This window comes from Ammospiza caudacuta, chromosome 1, assembly GCF_027887145.1.
Source record: "Ammospiza caudacuta isolate bAmmCau1 chromosome 1, bAmmCau1.pri, whole genome shotgun sequence".
Classification (NCBI taxonomy): Eukaryota; Metazoa; Chordata; class Aves; order Passeriformes; family Passerellidae; genus Ammospiza; species Ammospiza caudacuta.
Genome location: NC_080593.1, coordinates 4,166,038 through 4,182,669, shown reverse-complemented (window position 1 = coordinate 4,182,669; position 16,632 = coordinate 4,166,038). Strand labels below are relative to the sequence as shown.

Sequence of the window (16,632 nt, the reverse complement as noted above, 5' to 3'; positions counted from 1 at the left end):
TAGTTCAGTGGCTCACTCTGATGTGTTTGGACACTGGCACTTCCCAACCTTTGGAGAAGCTGGGCTGGAAGGGGGGTGACCCACAGGATGTGCTGCCGTCCTGCCTGTGCTCCATCCCTGCAGGCAGGGAGGGATTGGGAACAATTCCCTTCCCTCACAGAGCTGCTTTGGTCTCAGCAGGAGCAGGAGAGGGAGCCCTTTCCTAAGCAGAGCCCTTTCCTTATTCATTCCTTCTGGGCAGTGGGAGCTGCAGCCAGCAGAGTGTCACTGTGATATTTTCTGAAAAATCCCTTCGCCAGGATTTCTCCTCCTGGGAAAATGAGAAGCCTCGGCTTCTCCATGTTTTCCTCCTCTGGGATGTGATTTGGAGAATTGTTTATCCAAACGTGTGAATTGTTTTTAATTAATGGCCAATCACCATCAGCTGTGTCTGACTCTGAGGCGTCAGTCACGAGCTTTCATTATCATTCTTGGTTTAGACTTCTGCTGTATCATTTTCTTTAGTATAGTTTTAGTAATATAATGTAATATAATGTAATACAATGTAATGTAATATAATGTAATATAATATAATATAATATAATATAATATAATATAATATAATATAATATAATATAATATAATATAATATATATTATTATATATGTAATAATATATTATATATAATAATGTATATAATTATATATAATCTATTATACATATTATATTATATTATATTATATTATATTATATTATATTATATATGATATATTATATATTATATTGTATAATTAAATATTATTGCATAATATATGATATTATAATTATATGTTATAATATATTATATTATAATTATTTATATATTATTCTGAGAACTTGGAGTCAAATTCTCATCTCTCACCTCATCCTGGGTACCCTTACAACACCACAGCAGAGCATTTGGTCCCTGCTGAGCTCTGAGCTCCTGGAAGCACCCACAGAACCCAGCAGGGCTGCTGGGACTCCAGGAGGTCAGAGGGAGAAATACAGACTCCAAAAACCTCCCATAATATCAGGCCTGGCTCTTGCAAAACTTTTATTTCCCTTCAGCCAAATCCTGCTGGTTTTGGTCAAAGGGATTGAGCATTTTAAAGAATGAAAAATTGCAGTGGTAATACAGTGTATTACAGTGGTAATAACCACTGGATTACAGTGGTAATACAGTGAAAAATTGCAGTGTAAATACAGCAGGTATTTTTCTGGACCCTCTTGCATTCCCTGTTACTAAATCCCAATCTAACTATTTAGATGAGCAGCTGAAAACCTCTGTAGGATTAATGACAGCTGGCTCATTCACAGCATCTGCAGTTCTGTTTTTGTTTCCCATAGAAAAGTAAAGACAAATCTTATTTTTCCTTCAATTTGCTTTACTTTTTGATTCTCTTTTCTCCCATGATGAAAGTGCTGTAACAGCATGTAAGCTGAAGGCACCCTGTGCAAACACATGAGAAAAAATTGGAAGTAAAACTTGCCAACCTTTAAAAGAATACCTGGCCATAAAATATCCTAGGGAAATGCAGATGCACAGAATTTTGAACTCACACCCTTTAATGAAAGATATTACAGGGGTCAATGATGGCTCTTCATTGCCATGTTTATATTTTTTGCAAAGTCATGAAGGGTTATTTCATAAAAAAAAATATGTTATGCTGTAGAGTTTGCATACTTACCCAGATTCTACAGGTGGGTTTTATTTTAGGATTTTTGTTTTTCATTAATCTATGAGAAAAGCAACATATAGGTGGCAGCAAATCCTCATTTATCCTCAGCTGTAAGCAGCCAGCAGCCAGTTGAATTTCTCAATTCACAGAATCCCACAGCACCAGGTTGGAAGGGACCTCAAGGGTCACCTGGTCCAACCTTCCTTGGCAAAGGCACAGTCTAGACAAGGTGACCCAGCACCCTTTGTGCCAAATCTTAAAAGTGCCCAGGGTTTGGGAATTCAACACTTTTCCCTGGGGGATGGTTCCAATGGCTGATTGTTCTCTTGAAAAATTTTCCTCTTGGGTCCAATTGGAATGTCCCCAGGAGTGATTTGTACCCATGGCCTCTTGTCTTTTCCATGAGATTCCCTGGAAAAAAGGGAGTTTCCGTCTTATTTGGAGCCAGGCTTTAATGTGGTGATGTTGTGCAAGCAGTGCACTCACATTTATACAGGAATATGTCAGTAATGCCTCCATGCTCCTTCTCAGCAGTTTTATTTAACTTAACAAATTAAAAATTACATTTATGTCTCAGTGCCACTTCAGTGGAGAATTTGAAACCCTCTTCAGGTTATTTTAATGCTGCTGTTTATTGTTCATCTTCAAAGGAGTATTCCCCTTTTTTGTTGAGTCTCTGCTCCTCTTATTTGTGTGCAAGGCCAAATAAAATGTGAATTATTCACTACCTTTTTTTTTTTTTAAGAGATTTTGAAGGGAATAAAAACCTAAATTTAAAAGTACCCAGTTCAAGATTCCACTTAAAAATTGCTGTGTCTGTGGTTTCTTAACATTTGTAAGGACTTGGGAGAGATGATGTTGAGGGAACATAACTCAGGTTACAGGGAGCAAATTAATAAAGATTTTCCTGAGTCTTTTATTCTGGGTAGAGCCTGGAATGGCAGCAAGGAAAGGTTCTCTGCTCCCCTTAATGTCTTGAGGTGACCTCTAAATCATCCTGTGATTCTCCTTGGTGCTGAATCCCCTACTGGAGGGGAATATTTATCATTAACCTCAGCAGACAGAATAAAGAATGAGTGGAATGGAATTCATGATCTTCAGAAATTGTAAAGAAATAGATGGGTGTTGAAGTTGATGACTGTCCTTGCATTAAAGTCTTTCTATTGCTTTTCCAGAAATAAAGCCACGATGAATAATGACTTTTTTGGGAAGGTTACATGGGGTTAGAAGGTCAAGATTTCCCCATTTCACAGCTTGAGCAAACAAAATTGGGGAAAGTCAAGAAAAACCCTCTTCAGAACTGTTGAGAAACACTTCTTTTGTGGTGACTACAGAGGCATGCTGCAGTTGTTCCTCCTGCAGCCCCTGAAGTGTTTTCCTAATTTTCCATTAAGTTGATCAGTGCAAAGTGGGGTGGTTCTGTGGAAACCCTCCAGCTGTCAGCTGAATAATTTTTGGATGAGTAAATCTGAGCTGGCAGTTCTGCAGTGGAGTGCAACCGCCTTTTGCTGAGTTAGAGGGGCAGGTTTGGTCTGTAGAGCTCCATTTCTCTTCTGGTAGTTACAAAGAAGAACATGTGATGCTTGAAATTCTGGTTTTCATATTAAGCCAACCAACTTCCCCAGTTCCATCAAAAACAGCATGAAATTAAAATCAGAGCACTGAAATCAGAAAAAAAGGGTAAAACTGGGCCAATGGAACAAAAGGACCTGAAGTTAAGGATATTTCCTAGGAACTCCAAGGGAATGGCTCAGAATCAGAGAGGCGCAAAGAACTGGGAGTATCGTGACATCAAAATGAAAATTTCCTTTTACCATTAGTGAGCAGAGGGATGCAGCAGTGAATCCCATTGTCCAGAGGCAGAGATGTGTGCAGCTCCAGGAGCAGGGAGGATAATTGATTCTGCACTCATCCTTCCACTGTGAGCAATCCCCTGGATTTAATTACCTGATTGTGCCTGGCCACCAGTGCTGGCTGCAGCCTGGCTGTGCTGCTGCTCTGCTGCAGCATTCTGCCAGGGAAGAGGGGGATTCCAGGCACTGCTTCATGGCTCTGCAAGTTGGATTCAGGTGCCTTTTCTGAGCTTTTATATTTTCAGATTCTGTGCTGCTTTAGTGTGCGGGTCTGAGCTCCATATCAGGGCATGGTGAGCTCTGTGCACAGAGCAGGGAGACAAAACAATTCCTGCTCCAGCTGGGCACCAAGGACAAATGACCCAAATCTCAGCCCAGGACCACAAACACCGTGGGCTGGAGAGAGAAAAACAAGCAGGGTGGGACTGCCTGGGCTAAAGCTGGAATGGGACAATGAACTGCAAGGTGCAAATGGAGCAGAACTGATCCCAGGGAGAGACCCCGGCAGCGCTCGTGCATTTTGGGGCCATTTTGGTTCATCTTGGGTGCAGCCCTGGCTGGGCTCTGGTGCTGCCCAAGGTGCATCCATGGGGGCCTTTTAATAAATCCCTGCTTTATTCTTCAGCTCTGTCCAGCCTCTCTTCTAGGCCAGCCCTCTCAAGGCATCATTTCCAACCCAAAGCTGAGCCTCTCCCATGCATTGTGGCTCCAGGGAAGTGTCAGTGAGCTCAGAGCCAGGGTTTCTCCTCCTGCCAGGGCCTCTCTGCTGAGTTCACCACAGCTGGGCACTGTTCAGTGCTTCCCATTCCCAAAATATCCCTCCTTGTTTGGTAAGAAGCCTTTTTCTGGCACTGCCCTGTGTTCTAGCACGGATAGGGTTGGGTTGGGGAATTGCCACAGACACCAAGTGGAACATCACTCATATTTCATACAGTCTTAGAAACTATGGGTGGAAAAGAACTTTTAGGGTCATTTCTTTCTAAGGCAGATCAATCACTGCTGTGTATATTTATATTTGCTGAAATACTTTTTCCAGGTTTTGTCTGCTCCAGTCTTAAGTGACTCAGGTGACACCTCTCCCCTGGTAATACATTCACTTTCTAGCAGTTCTTATTAAAAGGAATTTTTTTTTGTTGTATTCACCTTCCATTTGCTGTGTTTTGCCGTTATCCATAGCTGAAGTTGATTTTTGGACTGCTGTTTCTTTTCCTTGCTACATATTCACCTCTGTTAAAATACTCTAAATATTTTTCATGTTCCTTTAGGCATTTTTGGTCTGAAGCTTGTACTGTCTGCTAAATATTTTTACCTTTACTGCTCTGAATTTTTGCTGTTGTTTTTTTCTTAGGTTTTACTGATTTGTTTTATATCTCCCCCACGTATTTAGGGGTGTCTTTGGCATTGTCACTCTGTGACTCTCAGATAATGGCAAGAACTTCTGCTCCTGGCCTGGTCCTCAGCATTATAAAATCACAGTACAGGTGAACCCATTGTGTTAGTGAGAATTCTGCTTTTTCTCTTTCATATATTCCACAAAAAAAGACCCTGAAAACTTATTTATAGAAATACAAAATCCCTAGAGGAAAAAAATTACAGATCTTTAAACAAATTCCTTAAATCCTTTAAAAATATATTCAGGGTTGTTTAGCTGTTTTGGTTTTTTATTCTTTTAGATATCTGACACTTTCAAAATATTATTGTATAAATATTATAAGGACCATAATGCTTTCAAAATATTATTTTTAGAGGATTGATATTCATGCTCTTTGTTATTAACAGGAATAAAAAAGCTTATTTTCCATGTGAGGACTGAGCCAATACCTGTCAATTATGGATGGTTGAGTGCCTAAAACTGTAAATATCCTCTCCTATCTTTTTTATCCTGCATCATCCCCAGCCACAATCTGGGCTGATCTGCATTAGGAGATTGGCAGAGAACATTGGCCATGAGTTTCTGAGCAAGTCCTGAGCAGGATTTGGTGTTCCCTCAGTCAGTGTAAGCAAAAAAGCAGAGCAAAAGCAACCCAGGAGGTTTCTGCACTGCACTGATAATTTCTTGACTCAGTGAAACAGAAAAATTCAATGCCTGTTGAAGGTTAATATGTGAATGTCTCATTTCATAAAGAATACTAATTAACATTCCAGCTTTAATGCTATTTTTAAAAAATAAAATTGAATTTCCAACTGAAAGGAAAAATAGTTCCAGAAGAGTTATGTATATTGTTTATATAATGTATATTATTTACCCAGCATATTTGCTTGCCTTCAGTCTTTCCTACTGTGCATTTTGGTGCAAAAGTAGGTTTTCTAGGAATATTTTCTATTTGCCTGGTGGGCTGCAATATTTCAGTGTTACTCACAAAATCGGTGTGTGGGATGGGCTGGCACTGTCTAAAGTAATACCTGGCAATTTGGTGACTAATGAAATTTTGATCCTGGGAGTTGTTGAGCAGTTCCTAAAAGTCTTCACCACCTGGATAACCAGTTCTGTGGAAGGAGGATGAGCTCCCACAGCCAGGTCATTTTGGATGTGATCTCATTTAAAACCAGCCAGAAAGCCCCAGGTTATTCCAGGATTCTCAGTGTATGTGTGAGCAATGCCTGAGGAATCAATTCAGTTTTTCCCACTATCAGAGGAAGAGGATGCAATAGGCTGGGGTGGCGTTTCTAGAAATTGGAGTTGAGTCAGAGTCTGGCTGGAGCAGCCCAGGAGTAAATTACGTAGGTGCATTTCCTTCCACCTTTGTCTGGGCTCTCTGTGTTGTCCTTCAGCCACACTTTGCATCATCTCCAGTGCTTGGAGTGATTTTAGAGGGAGGAAACATGGTGAGAACAGTGCTGGAGCAGCCCAGGAGTATTGTATTTGCTGGGAATGCTTCAACGATGGCAGGAATGATGAATCTGACTCCATGTTCTCAGAAGGCCAATTTATTACTTTATGATACTATATTATATTAAAGAATACTATACTAAACTATACTAAACTATAATAACTGTACTAAAGAATACAGGAAGGATACTTACAGAATGCTAAAAAGATAATAATGAAAACTTGTGACTCTTTCCAGAGTCCTGACACAGCTTGGCCCTGATTGACCAATGAGTGAAAACAACTCACAGCAGAATCCAGTGAAACAATCACCTGTGGGTAAACAATCTCCAAACACATTCCACATGAGCAAAACACAGGAGAAGCAAATGGGATAGGAATTGTTCTCCTTTTCTATGAGGCTTTCCAGCTTCCCAGGAGAAAAATCCTGGGCGAAGGAATTTTTTCAGAGAATGTGAATGCCACACAGGAGTAAATTAGGGTGTCACATTTCCTTCCACCTTTGTCTGGGGTCTTCAGCCCCACTTTGCATCATCTCCAGTGCTCTGGGGTGGGTTTGCAGGTAGAAAACACGGTGAGAACAGCCTAGGAGTAAATTAGTGTGGCACATTTCCTTCCACCTTTATCTGGGGTCTCTGCATTGTCCTTCAGCCCCACTTTGCATCATCTGCAGTGCTTTGGGGCGGATTTGGAGGCAGGAAATATGGTGAGAACAGTGCAGCCACACCTTCCTGGAGAGAGGAACCAAACCCTCCTGGAGGGGCTCTGATCCCTTGCTCCAGGGGTCAGCCTGGATTTGACTCATCCAACTGGCAGCACAGGAATGTCTGTCACACAGAACTGGCTCATCCATGGGGAATATGGATTTAACTCACCCGTGGATGAAAAGAGAGGTTGTGGTTGCCAAATCAGGAGTGAAAACCTTCAAGTGCCCGGAGTTGTGTAATGCCTTTTATAACATAATGCTTGGACCGGAAAAAAGGGCCTAAAATAAATTTATAAACTATTGTGACTTTTGTGTGGTGCCAATGGATTTATGGCAGCAAAACCCACGGTGTAACATCTGTGGGGCTGCCATTTGCCCTTTTAGTATTTTTCCAGCACTCCATAGGAAGAGGCACTTTGCAATTACTGGAAATGACAAATGGCTGCTGTATCATTTCTTTATTTTTGGAAAGGAGGTAAATCTGGAGAAGTCCAGCCTATTGCCTGAAATGCAGTCAGTCAGTTGAGAATTTGCATTAGAGGATCATGGAGGTGTGTTCCAATTCAAATTATTCCATGACTCTGTGGAATTATTTGCTCCTTAAAAAAAATCATTTGTGTGCAGGTAGCACAAGGAAGTTTTTTTACCCCTTTTTACCCCTAAGATTACTTTACCAGGAGGTAAAATCTCTGTGGGCTCACCAGTAACCTGTTTTTTGAATTCACCTTATTTTATAATAAGATAAGAGAATACCCCATCCTCTGTGTAAGCTCCCAGTTTAACAGTTGGTATTAGTTTTCAGGAAGGTAATTTATAATGTTACAATGGTTTGGACTGTTAAAAATCTGAGGTTTCTGACAGGAAATGGAGGACCACAAATATTCCGCATCATTAAAAATTAAATGGCCTAAGAGTTGAAGGCCCAAAGCAGACAGGGTGGGCACTTTATGGATGGTGAACAGAGCAGAGGTTTGGATCCATCTCCAGTGATGTGAATTGGTTGAGTGCCAAAACCTGGGAAGCATTTTCTGTGCTTTATGTAGTGTCTTGTGGGTGCTGTGCATTTCTATTTAGGGGAATTTTATCTCCTTTTTTAAAAAAAAATTACTGATTCTTGTTAATTTTGCTGACAGCAGTTTAGAGCTGCTGAACATAATGGTGAGTTCACACTGAGCTCCTTGGAAATTCCAGTGGGAATTTCACACTCCAGAATCTCTGGTGGAGAACAGTAGGAACAAAGCAGCTCCATTTTTATTATAATTCTGATTTTGTAGCTGGAGATAAATATTTATTCATAGCCTATGGATGAGCTTTGTGTTCAGGGGAGCTCAACTTCTCAGGCACTTCAAACCACCTTGTAACTCAACCTGTGTTTATAGTAATTATTTTTTATATACAAACTTTCTGAACAAAGATTTCACATTGCCACATCTAGTAAAATTCAGCAGGACAAATGCAGATTCATGTGTGAGGGAATCTATTTCTATCAGTGTGGCCACTTCTATTAGAAATTACCCTTTCAATGCCAAGTTTCCCATTTACCTGTTTTGTATCTGTCAGTGTTCACAAATCTATCTGCCATCTATTTATCAGTCAATTTTTCATATTGCAAATGTTCAAATCAAATCAGATGCAGGTCTTCACTGAAAAGGAAATTAGAGGAAAATAGGTGCATGAGCCTCTGTTACCTTTGTCAATCAGCCTTGCCAACATGATAGAATTTATATTAAATTCTCATGACAGGACCTTTTTCCTGTAGAAGAACATTGCCTGGCATTGATTGTGATCACGTCCTTTGCATCTTTACAATTTCTTTTAATAATTCTGATTTTATAATTGTGTCCCAAAGCAGTGACAAGCTGCACCACACAGAATGGCCTTTTTTACCCTTTTGCAAACAACAATAGAAGTTATTTTTTAATTATCTGCTCTGCAGATTTTACTCACTGTTCCAAGAATATCAGATATGTCTGCCTATTCTATGTCCAGTAGAAAGGCTGTTGTAATCTGGCAATGAAAATGGGTTTTACCACCACCTTAAAGACACCAGTGTTTAGTTTTTAGGCCTCTTTGTTTATTTAACCTCTTGTGAGTGTTGGTGTAAATAGGAAATGGTGGAATGCACATCCATTACTGTGCCAAGGAGCTCCCTCTCTGTGAGTTCAGTCTTCTCTGTAAATCCATTTTCCTACAATGCTTGGAGGCCAGAGAGGAATGTTCAAATATTTAGAGAAAGTTCTGTATAGTATGTTTAGAATGAAACATATTTTCTTCCTGTCCCATTTTCCTGCCATGATGGATGACTTCCCCCTTCCCTAAGTGTTCCAACCAATTGGTTTTACACCTACAATAAATTTTCCTGGAACAGCAGCCCTGTGCTGAAATGGAAATTGCAATAAATGTCCTGGCTGTTTTGAGAAACACAAGTTCCCCTCAAGGAGGGGAACCTCCACCTGCAAAAATACCCTACTTAAGCAGAAAACACCCAGCATTAATCTTGGATGTCAGTGCTTTCCTCAGCTTGATGGGAATGCTCAGCCTTGAGAATTCCGAGCACTTTGCATCCCAGGCTTGGTTCTTCCTGGAATGGGTGTAGAACCAACATCTTTTAGACTTTCCAGAGAGAATTAACACTACAAAAACTGGTGCCAGGAGAGCTACATGTGAATTGTACCATGGGGGGCTGGATTTTCATTTATAAATGGAAACTGTAGTGCTGCATTGTCAGAATCGCAGAATCACAGAATCACAAAATCACAGAATCGCAGAATCACAGAACCACAAAATTGGAGAATTAGAGAATCACAGAACTAGAGAATCACAGAATCACAAAATCACAGAATCACAAAATCACAGAATCAGAGAATCACAAAATCACAGAATCACAGAATCTCAAAATCACAGAATAACAAAATCACAGAATCGCAGAATCACAGAATTACAGAATCACAGAATTGCAAAATCACAGAATCACAGAATTACAGAATCACAGAATTGCAAAATCACAGAATCACAGAATAACAAAATCACAAAATCACAGAATCAGAGAATCACAAAATCACAGAATCACAGAATCAGAGAATCACAGAATCACAAAATCACAGAATCACAGAATCACAAAATTAGAGAATCAGAGAATCACAGAATCACATAATCGCAAAATCACTGAATCACAGAATCTCAGAATCAGAGAATCGCAGAATCACAGAATCACAAAATCAGAGAATCACAGAATCACAGAATCACAGAATGGTTTTGTTGGAAAGGACCTTAAAGATCTTCCTACCTTAAAGACCATCCTCTTCCCCCTAGACCAGCTTGCTGCAAGCGCTGTCCAACCTGGCCTTGGAAGGTGCTAAAAAACTCTTGCAAAATTAGATAGAAATTGATTGACTGGGAAGAAGCACTAGAAAATAAGACAGAATAGTTTGCAATCTCGGGCAAAACAAAAATCTGGCTTTTGGTTATGCCTGAGTGACATGACTTGGCTGAAAAGTATTTCATTGCTGAATTTATTGTCATTAAGACCCTTTCCTTGAGCAGGAGAGAGGAAAGTAGTAGCAAGCAGTTATGGGAAGGGAATCTCAGCTGAAATTCATGTCAGGAAACACCAAGGGGAGATCTGGCTGTGGTGTAAAATAAACCACAATCAACTCTATTCAATTCTGTATCACATAAAAATACAGTAATGCTCAGTGGGAGCTCAGGGCTGCTTTTGCCACTACACAAATTTGCTCTCAGTCCTCGTATTTTTATTGACCTGCTGGGCCTCCCATTTATTTTTACCTGAAATTCTTAGAATGTGGGTGATTCATTTCCATTCTGTCCGGCCTGAATCAGGGCCACCCACGTTTCATTGCCTCCGTCCTTTAACTTATTTATAGCTAAAAAAGAGAAGTGTTTTTGTTCTTATAGTATCAAATACTATCTGTGAGAAAGCTGCCAAAATGCCTTTAAACTGGGCAAATCCTGAGTGTGATATGTCTGTATTCTGGTTTTATTATTTCATTCTCTGTAAAGGAAATTAAGCTCATGGAAAGTATGTGACATGACAGCAGTTGTTGCTGTAATATCGTGCCTACAAAGAATGTTGCTGAGGAAACTATTCCATTCTATTTTTGAAAGGATTGTCAGTGCAATTCCTTTTTTTCCAAAGCAAAAGCCAGTGATACAGTATTGCTTTTTTGGGGGAAAAAAAAAGGAAAAAAAGGGTCAATTTTTGCCATTTTTAGAAATGGTTATTCAAAAGTTTTCCTTGATTCTGAATTGGTTTTGGTGTGATTTCAACAGGAAGAATAAAACCCATTTCATTTCCAAAAATCAAATGTTTTATTTCAGCTCTGACTTCACAGCCAAGTTTAAATACTTAGTCCTTTTAGCAGTTATTCATAAGAATTTTAAGCTATTAATTGTGTAATATACAATAAATCACAAGAGGAGTTGAACAACTGATCCCTCTTAACGGATTAAAAATATACCCTTGTAAAGGAGCCAGCTTAAGACCTATTCCCACTTTTATTATTTGGATATCTCTAGTAGTTTAAAGACTAATTTGAATCCTACCCTGATCCCTGTCAGGGATTTAAATTTCATTTTATGATCTGATCTGTCATATCACACCGATGAAATGAGATTGATGCTGGAACAGGACTGAAATCCCAAATCAAACACAGGGTATTGCTCTGTGCTGGCTGCTTTTCCTGATAAACTCCTGGAGTGCAGCTTTCTTCCACTGAAAAAGGCTTTTCTCTAAGACCTTTTATTTCTTAGACCATATATTTATTTTTACAGAAAATAAAAGATGGATGTGTTTTATATATATATAAAGATGGATATATTTGTATTTATATATGTATATAATAAAGATAGATATATTTATATATTTTATATATATATATATATGCACACACACATGTATAAGTTATATATCTCCTTCTGTGACAATGCACCCTATTTCTTATTGTTTATTCAAACACCTTTTCTCATTTAAAATGAACATTTTGTCATTAATTTCTTGATTAATTTTCATGTAGGAGGTCTCCAACATCCACTGGCTGTAAAGAAGACCAGATGAAAGAAGCCCTGGAATTGGGTAAGTTATGTCAAGTTTCAGTTTGGCTTTTGCCATCTTTTGTATTGTTCAGAGCAGCTGTGGCCAAATAAATACATAGGAGTGGCTTCTTTTGTAACTCTTAATTGATTTAGAGCAATTTAATTTGCTATAAACTTCTAAATAGACAAAGAAATGATTAAGAAATAATCAGACAATGGCTGGCTCGTGATTTTTTTATCTGCCTATTCTGGCTAAAACTATTTTTCTTTTAAAGACAATAAAAGTTGATTTTCATGTTGATGAGCCCCTAGCACTGAGTGTGCTGGGGAAAACAATTCCTTTCATCCAACACTTGTTTTTCTTTTTCCTTTCAGTTGATGTTGAGGATGAAGAGACAACTGGAGAAGTCAATAAGTCCCCAGATCTTTCAACACTCTGTATGCTTCAAATAGTATCAAAGGCAATTGATATTTCTCTTGCAAAAGTAAGAGTAATTATGGTAAATATAAAAAGATTTGTGAGGTTGTTGTTTGAGTTTCCTTAGCTGAAGTTGCAGTGGGTTGCTCTGAGTTGCACTTTTCAACATGGGCTGTAATCCTGAGTCTATTCCTTGTCCAGGTGACAGAGTAATTTAGGGATGCCTAAATTCAGAAAAATACCCTCATGCGATCAGCCCACTTGAAGCACAGATAGTAGCTTTAATTAATTAAGCTTGTATTATTTCTTTAATGCCCCATGTCAGTTATTCATGTGGTTATTCTCCAGTCCTTTCACTGACAGTGGTTTATTATTCCCCTCTCACTGATTCTGCCTTTCTTATCTCCCCTATTTTGAGCAGAGATGAAATTATTAAATACTTTTCCTTCCCATTCAGACAGAGGAGAAAAAAACCCAGACCAAAAAACGAGGGTGACTTCTAATTTAATTTCTAGATCAATGAGCTTGGAGTAACGAGTAACTCTACCAGCCCTGAGTAATTTTTATTTCCTGAGCTCTGCTTTAGCATGAATGCAACTTATTCATTGTGGCTATTGCTGGCCCTGGTCTGCAGTTGTTCAGGGCCAAGCTCTGGATTTGTGCCACCTGAAATACAGAAATCAACCATTTAATTGACATTTATCTTGTACAGGGTCCTTTTCTCTCTCATGTCACCACTGGTTGCTCTTCCAGCTGTTGAATTTCAGGCAATGTACTGGGATGCTTTCATGGGAAACTGTGCCCCAGACATTACACATAAATATTTTCCAGTGCTGAGCAGCTCCCAGCGTTATGAGTGGAAGGAATATGGCAGGAAAAGGAAAATATTGCTCCTTTTCGTTGGGGCGTTGCTATTTACAGTATGGATAAAACAGGAGAGGATGGTTGAACAGTTAATCATTACCCTTCCACACTCCTCCTTTCTTTTCTACAAATTACAGTGTTTTGGGCTTGTTTTTAAAATGAGAAATTTTTTTTCTTTCTTTTATAGGAATTAAAAAATCTTCTGTTTGGCTCCAGTCTTTGTTGCTTCAGTGAAGAATGGAAAATCCAGAGTTTTACATTTAGCAATATCCCACAGCTAAAATACGGCATTGTGCAGAAAAAGGTACTGTAAATTCCTTCCTAACACTGATCTTTGATTTTTACACTGACTTGACAAAGGCTGTGTGTTTCAGCAGTGAAAAAAATTAGTTTTCTCAAGGCTTTTCTCTTTCTTTAAACTCTGGTTACCAGTGGATGCTGTCACCTTGTCAAGTCATGATGGGAGACTTGAGATGGGTGGAAGAAAATGTGAAAAAGCTGCAAAAAGTGTGCAAATGTTTGTGTGTGTAATGGGGAATTATTCACAGGGAGGAGGAGCCACTGCAGCTGAAAGCTAGTGGTGGTAAAAGAGCATAAATCAAGGGTGGAGTGTAAGAGAAAAATGATATGTGGGGCCAAACAAATTAAAGATGCAGCTTGATCTGACTCAAAATGAGATGTAGCAAGAGTTACCTGGAAAATCACATGGAGATTTTTGCTTCCTGATGATACTGGGGTCAGGTGATGAGGCTCATTCCTGAAATAAAAGGGACAAACACCTTGCAGGCACCCTGGGACACTGGCACTGCTGGGTGGGCTCCCCTCTCCTGCAGCCACAAGATCCCTGCAAGGAGGTTTTCATCAATTCCCTGGCAGCAATATCCAGCAGGGGGACACATCTGGAATGTCCAGCAGGTGGACACATCTGGAATGTCCAGCAGGGGGACACATCTGGAATGTCCAGCACAGGGACACATCTGGAATGTCCAGCATAGGGACACATCTGGAATGTCCAGCTGGTCCCCATGGTGACCACAGCTGGTAAAACCACCCAGCCATGATTTGGGCCAGCCTGGCCAGCACGTGCCCAGTTGTGCTTGTTTTGCATCACAGAGCATTAACAAGAAAGACTCCTCTCCCTAAGTGAACTAAAGAAAGACTATTCTGGAGTGGTAAACTGACTGAAAAATTTAAGTTTTGTCTCTTTACACTGTCAGTAAGAAAGAAGAAGTTGTAGGTAGAGGAGAAGTGTCCTAAAGTTTTGTTTTGATTCTTATTACGCTTAGTTACTGTTCATAAATTTTTCTTTATACTCTTTTAAAGTTTTGAGCCTGCTTTGCCTTTCTCCTAATGTTACCTCACAGCAGGATATAAGCACATTAAAGTGAGTGCTTGGCCAGCACTGAACCCACCACACTCATTGGTGCATTGGCCAGGAAATCTCAAATTGGTGAACCAAAACCACTACAGCAAACCAGAGAGATTTTTGGTGCTCTCTGATCCAGTGACTCCTCTGAGCTCTCCCTTTCAGCCCTGCCTGAGCACCAGGCTCCCAGACAGTGCTTCACCCCTCTCAGCTCTGTGTTCCTCATTAGGCTTAGCCCAGGGACCACCCTTGTGCCACAGGGTCGTGGAGCTGCCCCCAAATCTGTCCTAGATGAGATGGTCATGGTTGAGATGGAGACAATACAAAACAACCCTTCATTTTCAGAAGGCTTCAAACCCTTTTTATTATTGCATGTGTGCTCCTTATACATTCTCAAAAAACTCATAAGTTAACACTTTACTCGTTGGTCAGAAGAGACAAACCAAGTGCTCATTGCAGGGTTCTCTTATTTATCCTTGTCTCTTTCCTGGTTTCCATGTCAGTGACCCTGGCAGGAAACTCTTTCAGTGGTGAACATGGATCCTCCCATCCAACTTCTCTCTGGCTCACAGAAGCTGCTGCAAAACCTCTTCCAAAAAAATCCACCAGATCCCTTGGAGGAATGGATCCTCCCCAGCTTTGTGAAGCCTTTGTGCCAGCCCTGGGGCTGTGCATCTGCTCCTGAGATGTGCACACAAGGTCTCTCCCCTCAGGAGCAGGGATCTGAGGGATTCAGTAAATACTTGCAGGCTCCTCTTTCCAAAACACTCATTAAAGCCTCTGTGCTGATGCAGAGAATCTTTATCTGGCCTGAGAGAATTAGGCCATTGTGGCATTCACATTTTCTGAAAAAATTCCTTCACTCAGGATTTTTCTCCTGGGAAGCTGAGAAGCCTCAGAGAAAAGGAAAACAATTCTTATCTCATTTGCTTCTCCTGTGTTGTGCTCACATGTGGAATGAGTTTGGAGATTGTTTACCCACAGGTGATTGTTCCATTGGATTCTGCTGTGAGTTGTTTTCACTCTTTGGCCAATCAGGGCCAAGCTGTGTCAGGACTCTGGAAAGAGTCAGGAGTTTTCATTATTATCTTTTTAGCCTTCTGTAAGTATCCTTTCTATATTCTTTAGTATAGTATAGTATTCTTTAATATAATATATTATTATGAAATAATAAATTAGCCTTCTGATAAGATGGAGTCAGATTCATCATTCCTTCCTTCATCTGGGGGGAACACAAACACAATAAACCATTTTACAGAAATGAGAGGAAGAGAGGCTTTCAGGCAAGGACAATGGGTAATAAACATGTCACTAAGATGTTTAATTAACTTACCTCATCTAGTTAAACATTTCATTAGGCTGGTGATTTCAGAAGAAAGCTGCTTTATCTCACAAAGCCTAGCAGAAAAAAGAAGATATTAAATCTTCATTTATGCTCCAAAAGGAGCCGTGGCAGTAGTGGTCACTGGCCCACAGTAAATGTTACTTTGGTGTTTCCAGCCTGCAGAAAGGATATCTCATCACTTCCAGCCACTCACTGGCCATTAAATTCCCCACCATGAATTCGGTGCAGGAATGGTGTTTTGCTTAGATTGTGCCTGTTTCAGCATGTTAATATATTTCCTTTTCACTTTCAAAATTCAATTCAGCTGAACAACTGTTCAGTTCTTTCTTATGTTAAGCTTTTGTGGTGCTGTAAGAAGATATTTAGAATGAATAATTTCTTTTTTGACCGGGAGGCTCTCCCTGATAGACTGACACAAACCTTGCTGTTTTCCTTGATATATTTCAGATTATTCATTCATCAGTTATTTAAATAAACTTAGAGAGGCAGAGTATGTATCATACAAATGAGATATGAGAA

General features: G+C 39.8%; 1 protein-coding gene across 1 annotated transcript in view; it reads left to right on the top strand.

Annotated features, from left to right (window-relative positions):
- The window catches only part of MINDY4 (MINDY lysine 48 deubiquitinase 4), a 77,296-nt gene that overhangs the window by 10,190 nt on the left and 50,474 nt on the right, over window positions 1–16,632 (top strand). The window contains exons 6-8 of the mRNA XM_058814849.1: window positions 12,102–12,160; window positions 12,496–12,605; window positions 13,590–13,706. Of these exons, the coding sequence (XP_058670832.1) occupies window positions 12,102–12,160; window positions 12,496–12,605; window positions 13,590–13,706 (286 nt within the window). The remainder of the gene's footprint in view (window positions 1–12,101; window positions 12,161–12,495; window positions 12,606–13,589; window positions 13,707–16,632) is intronic.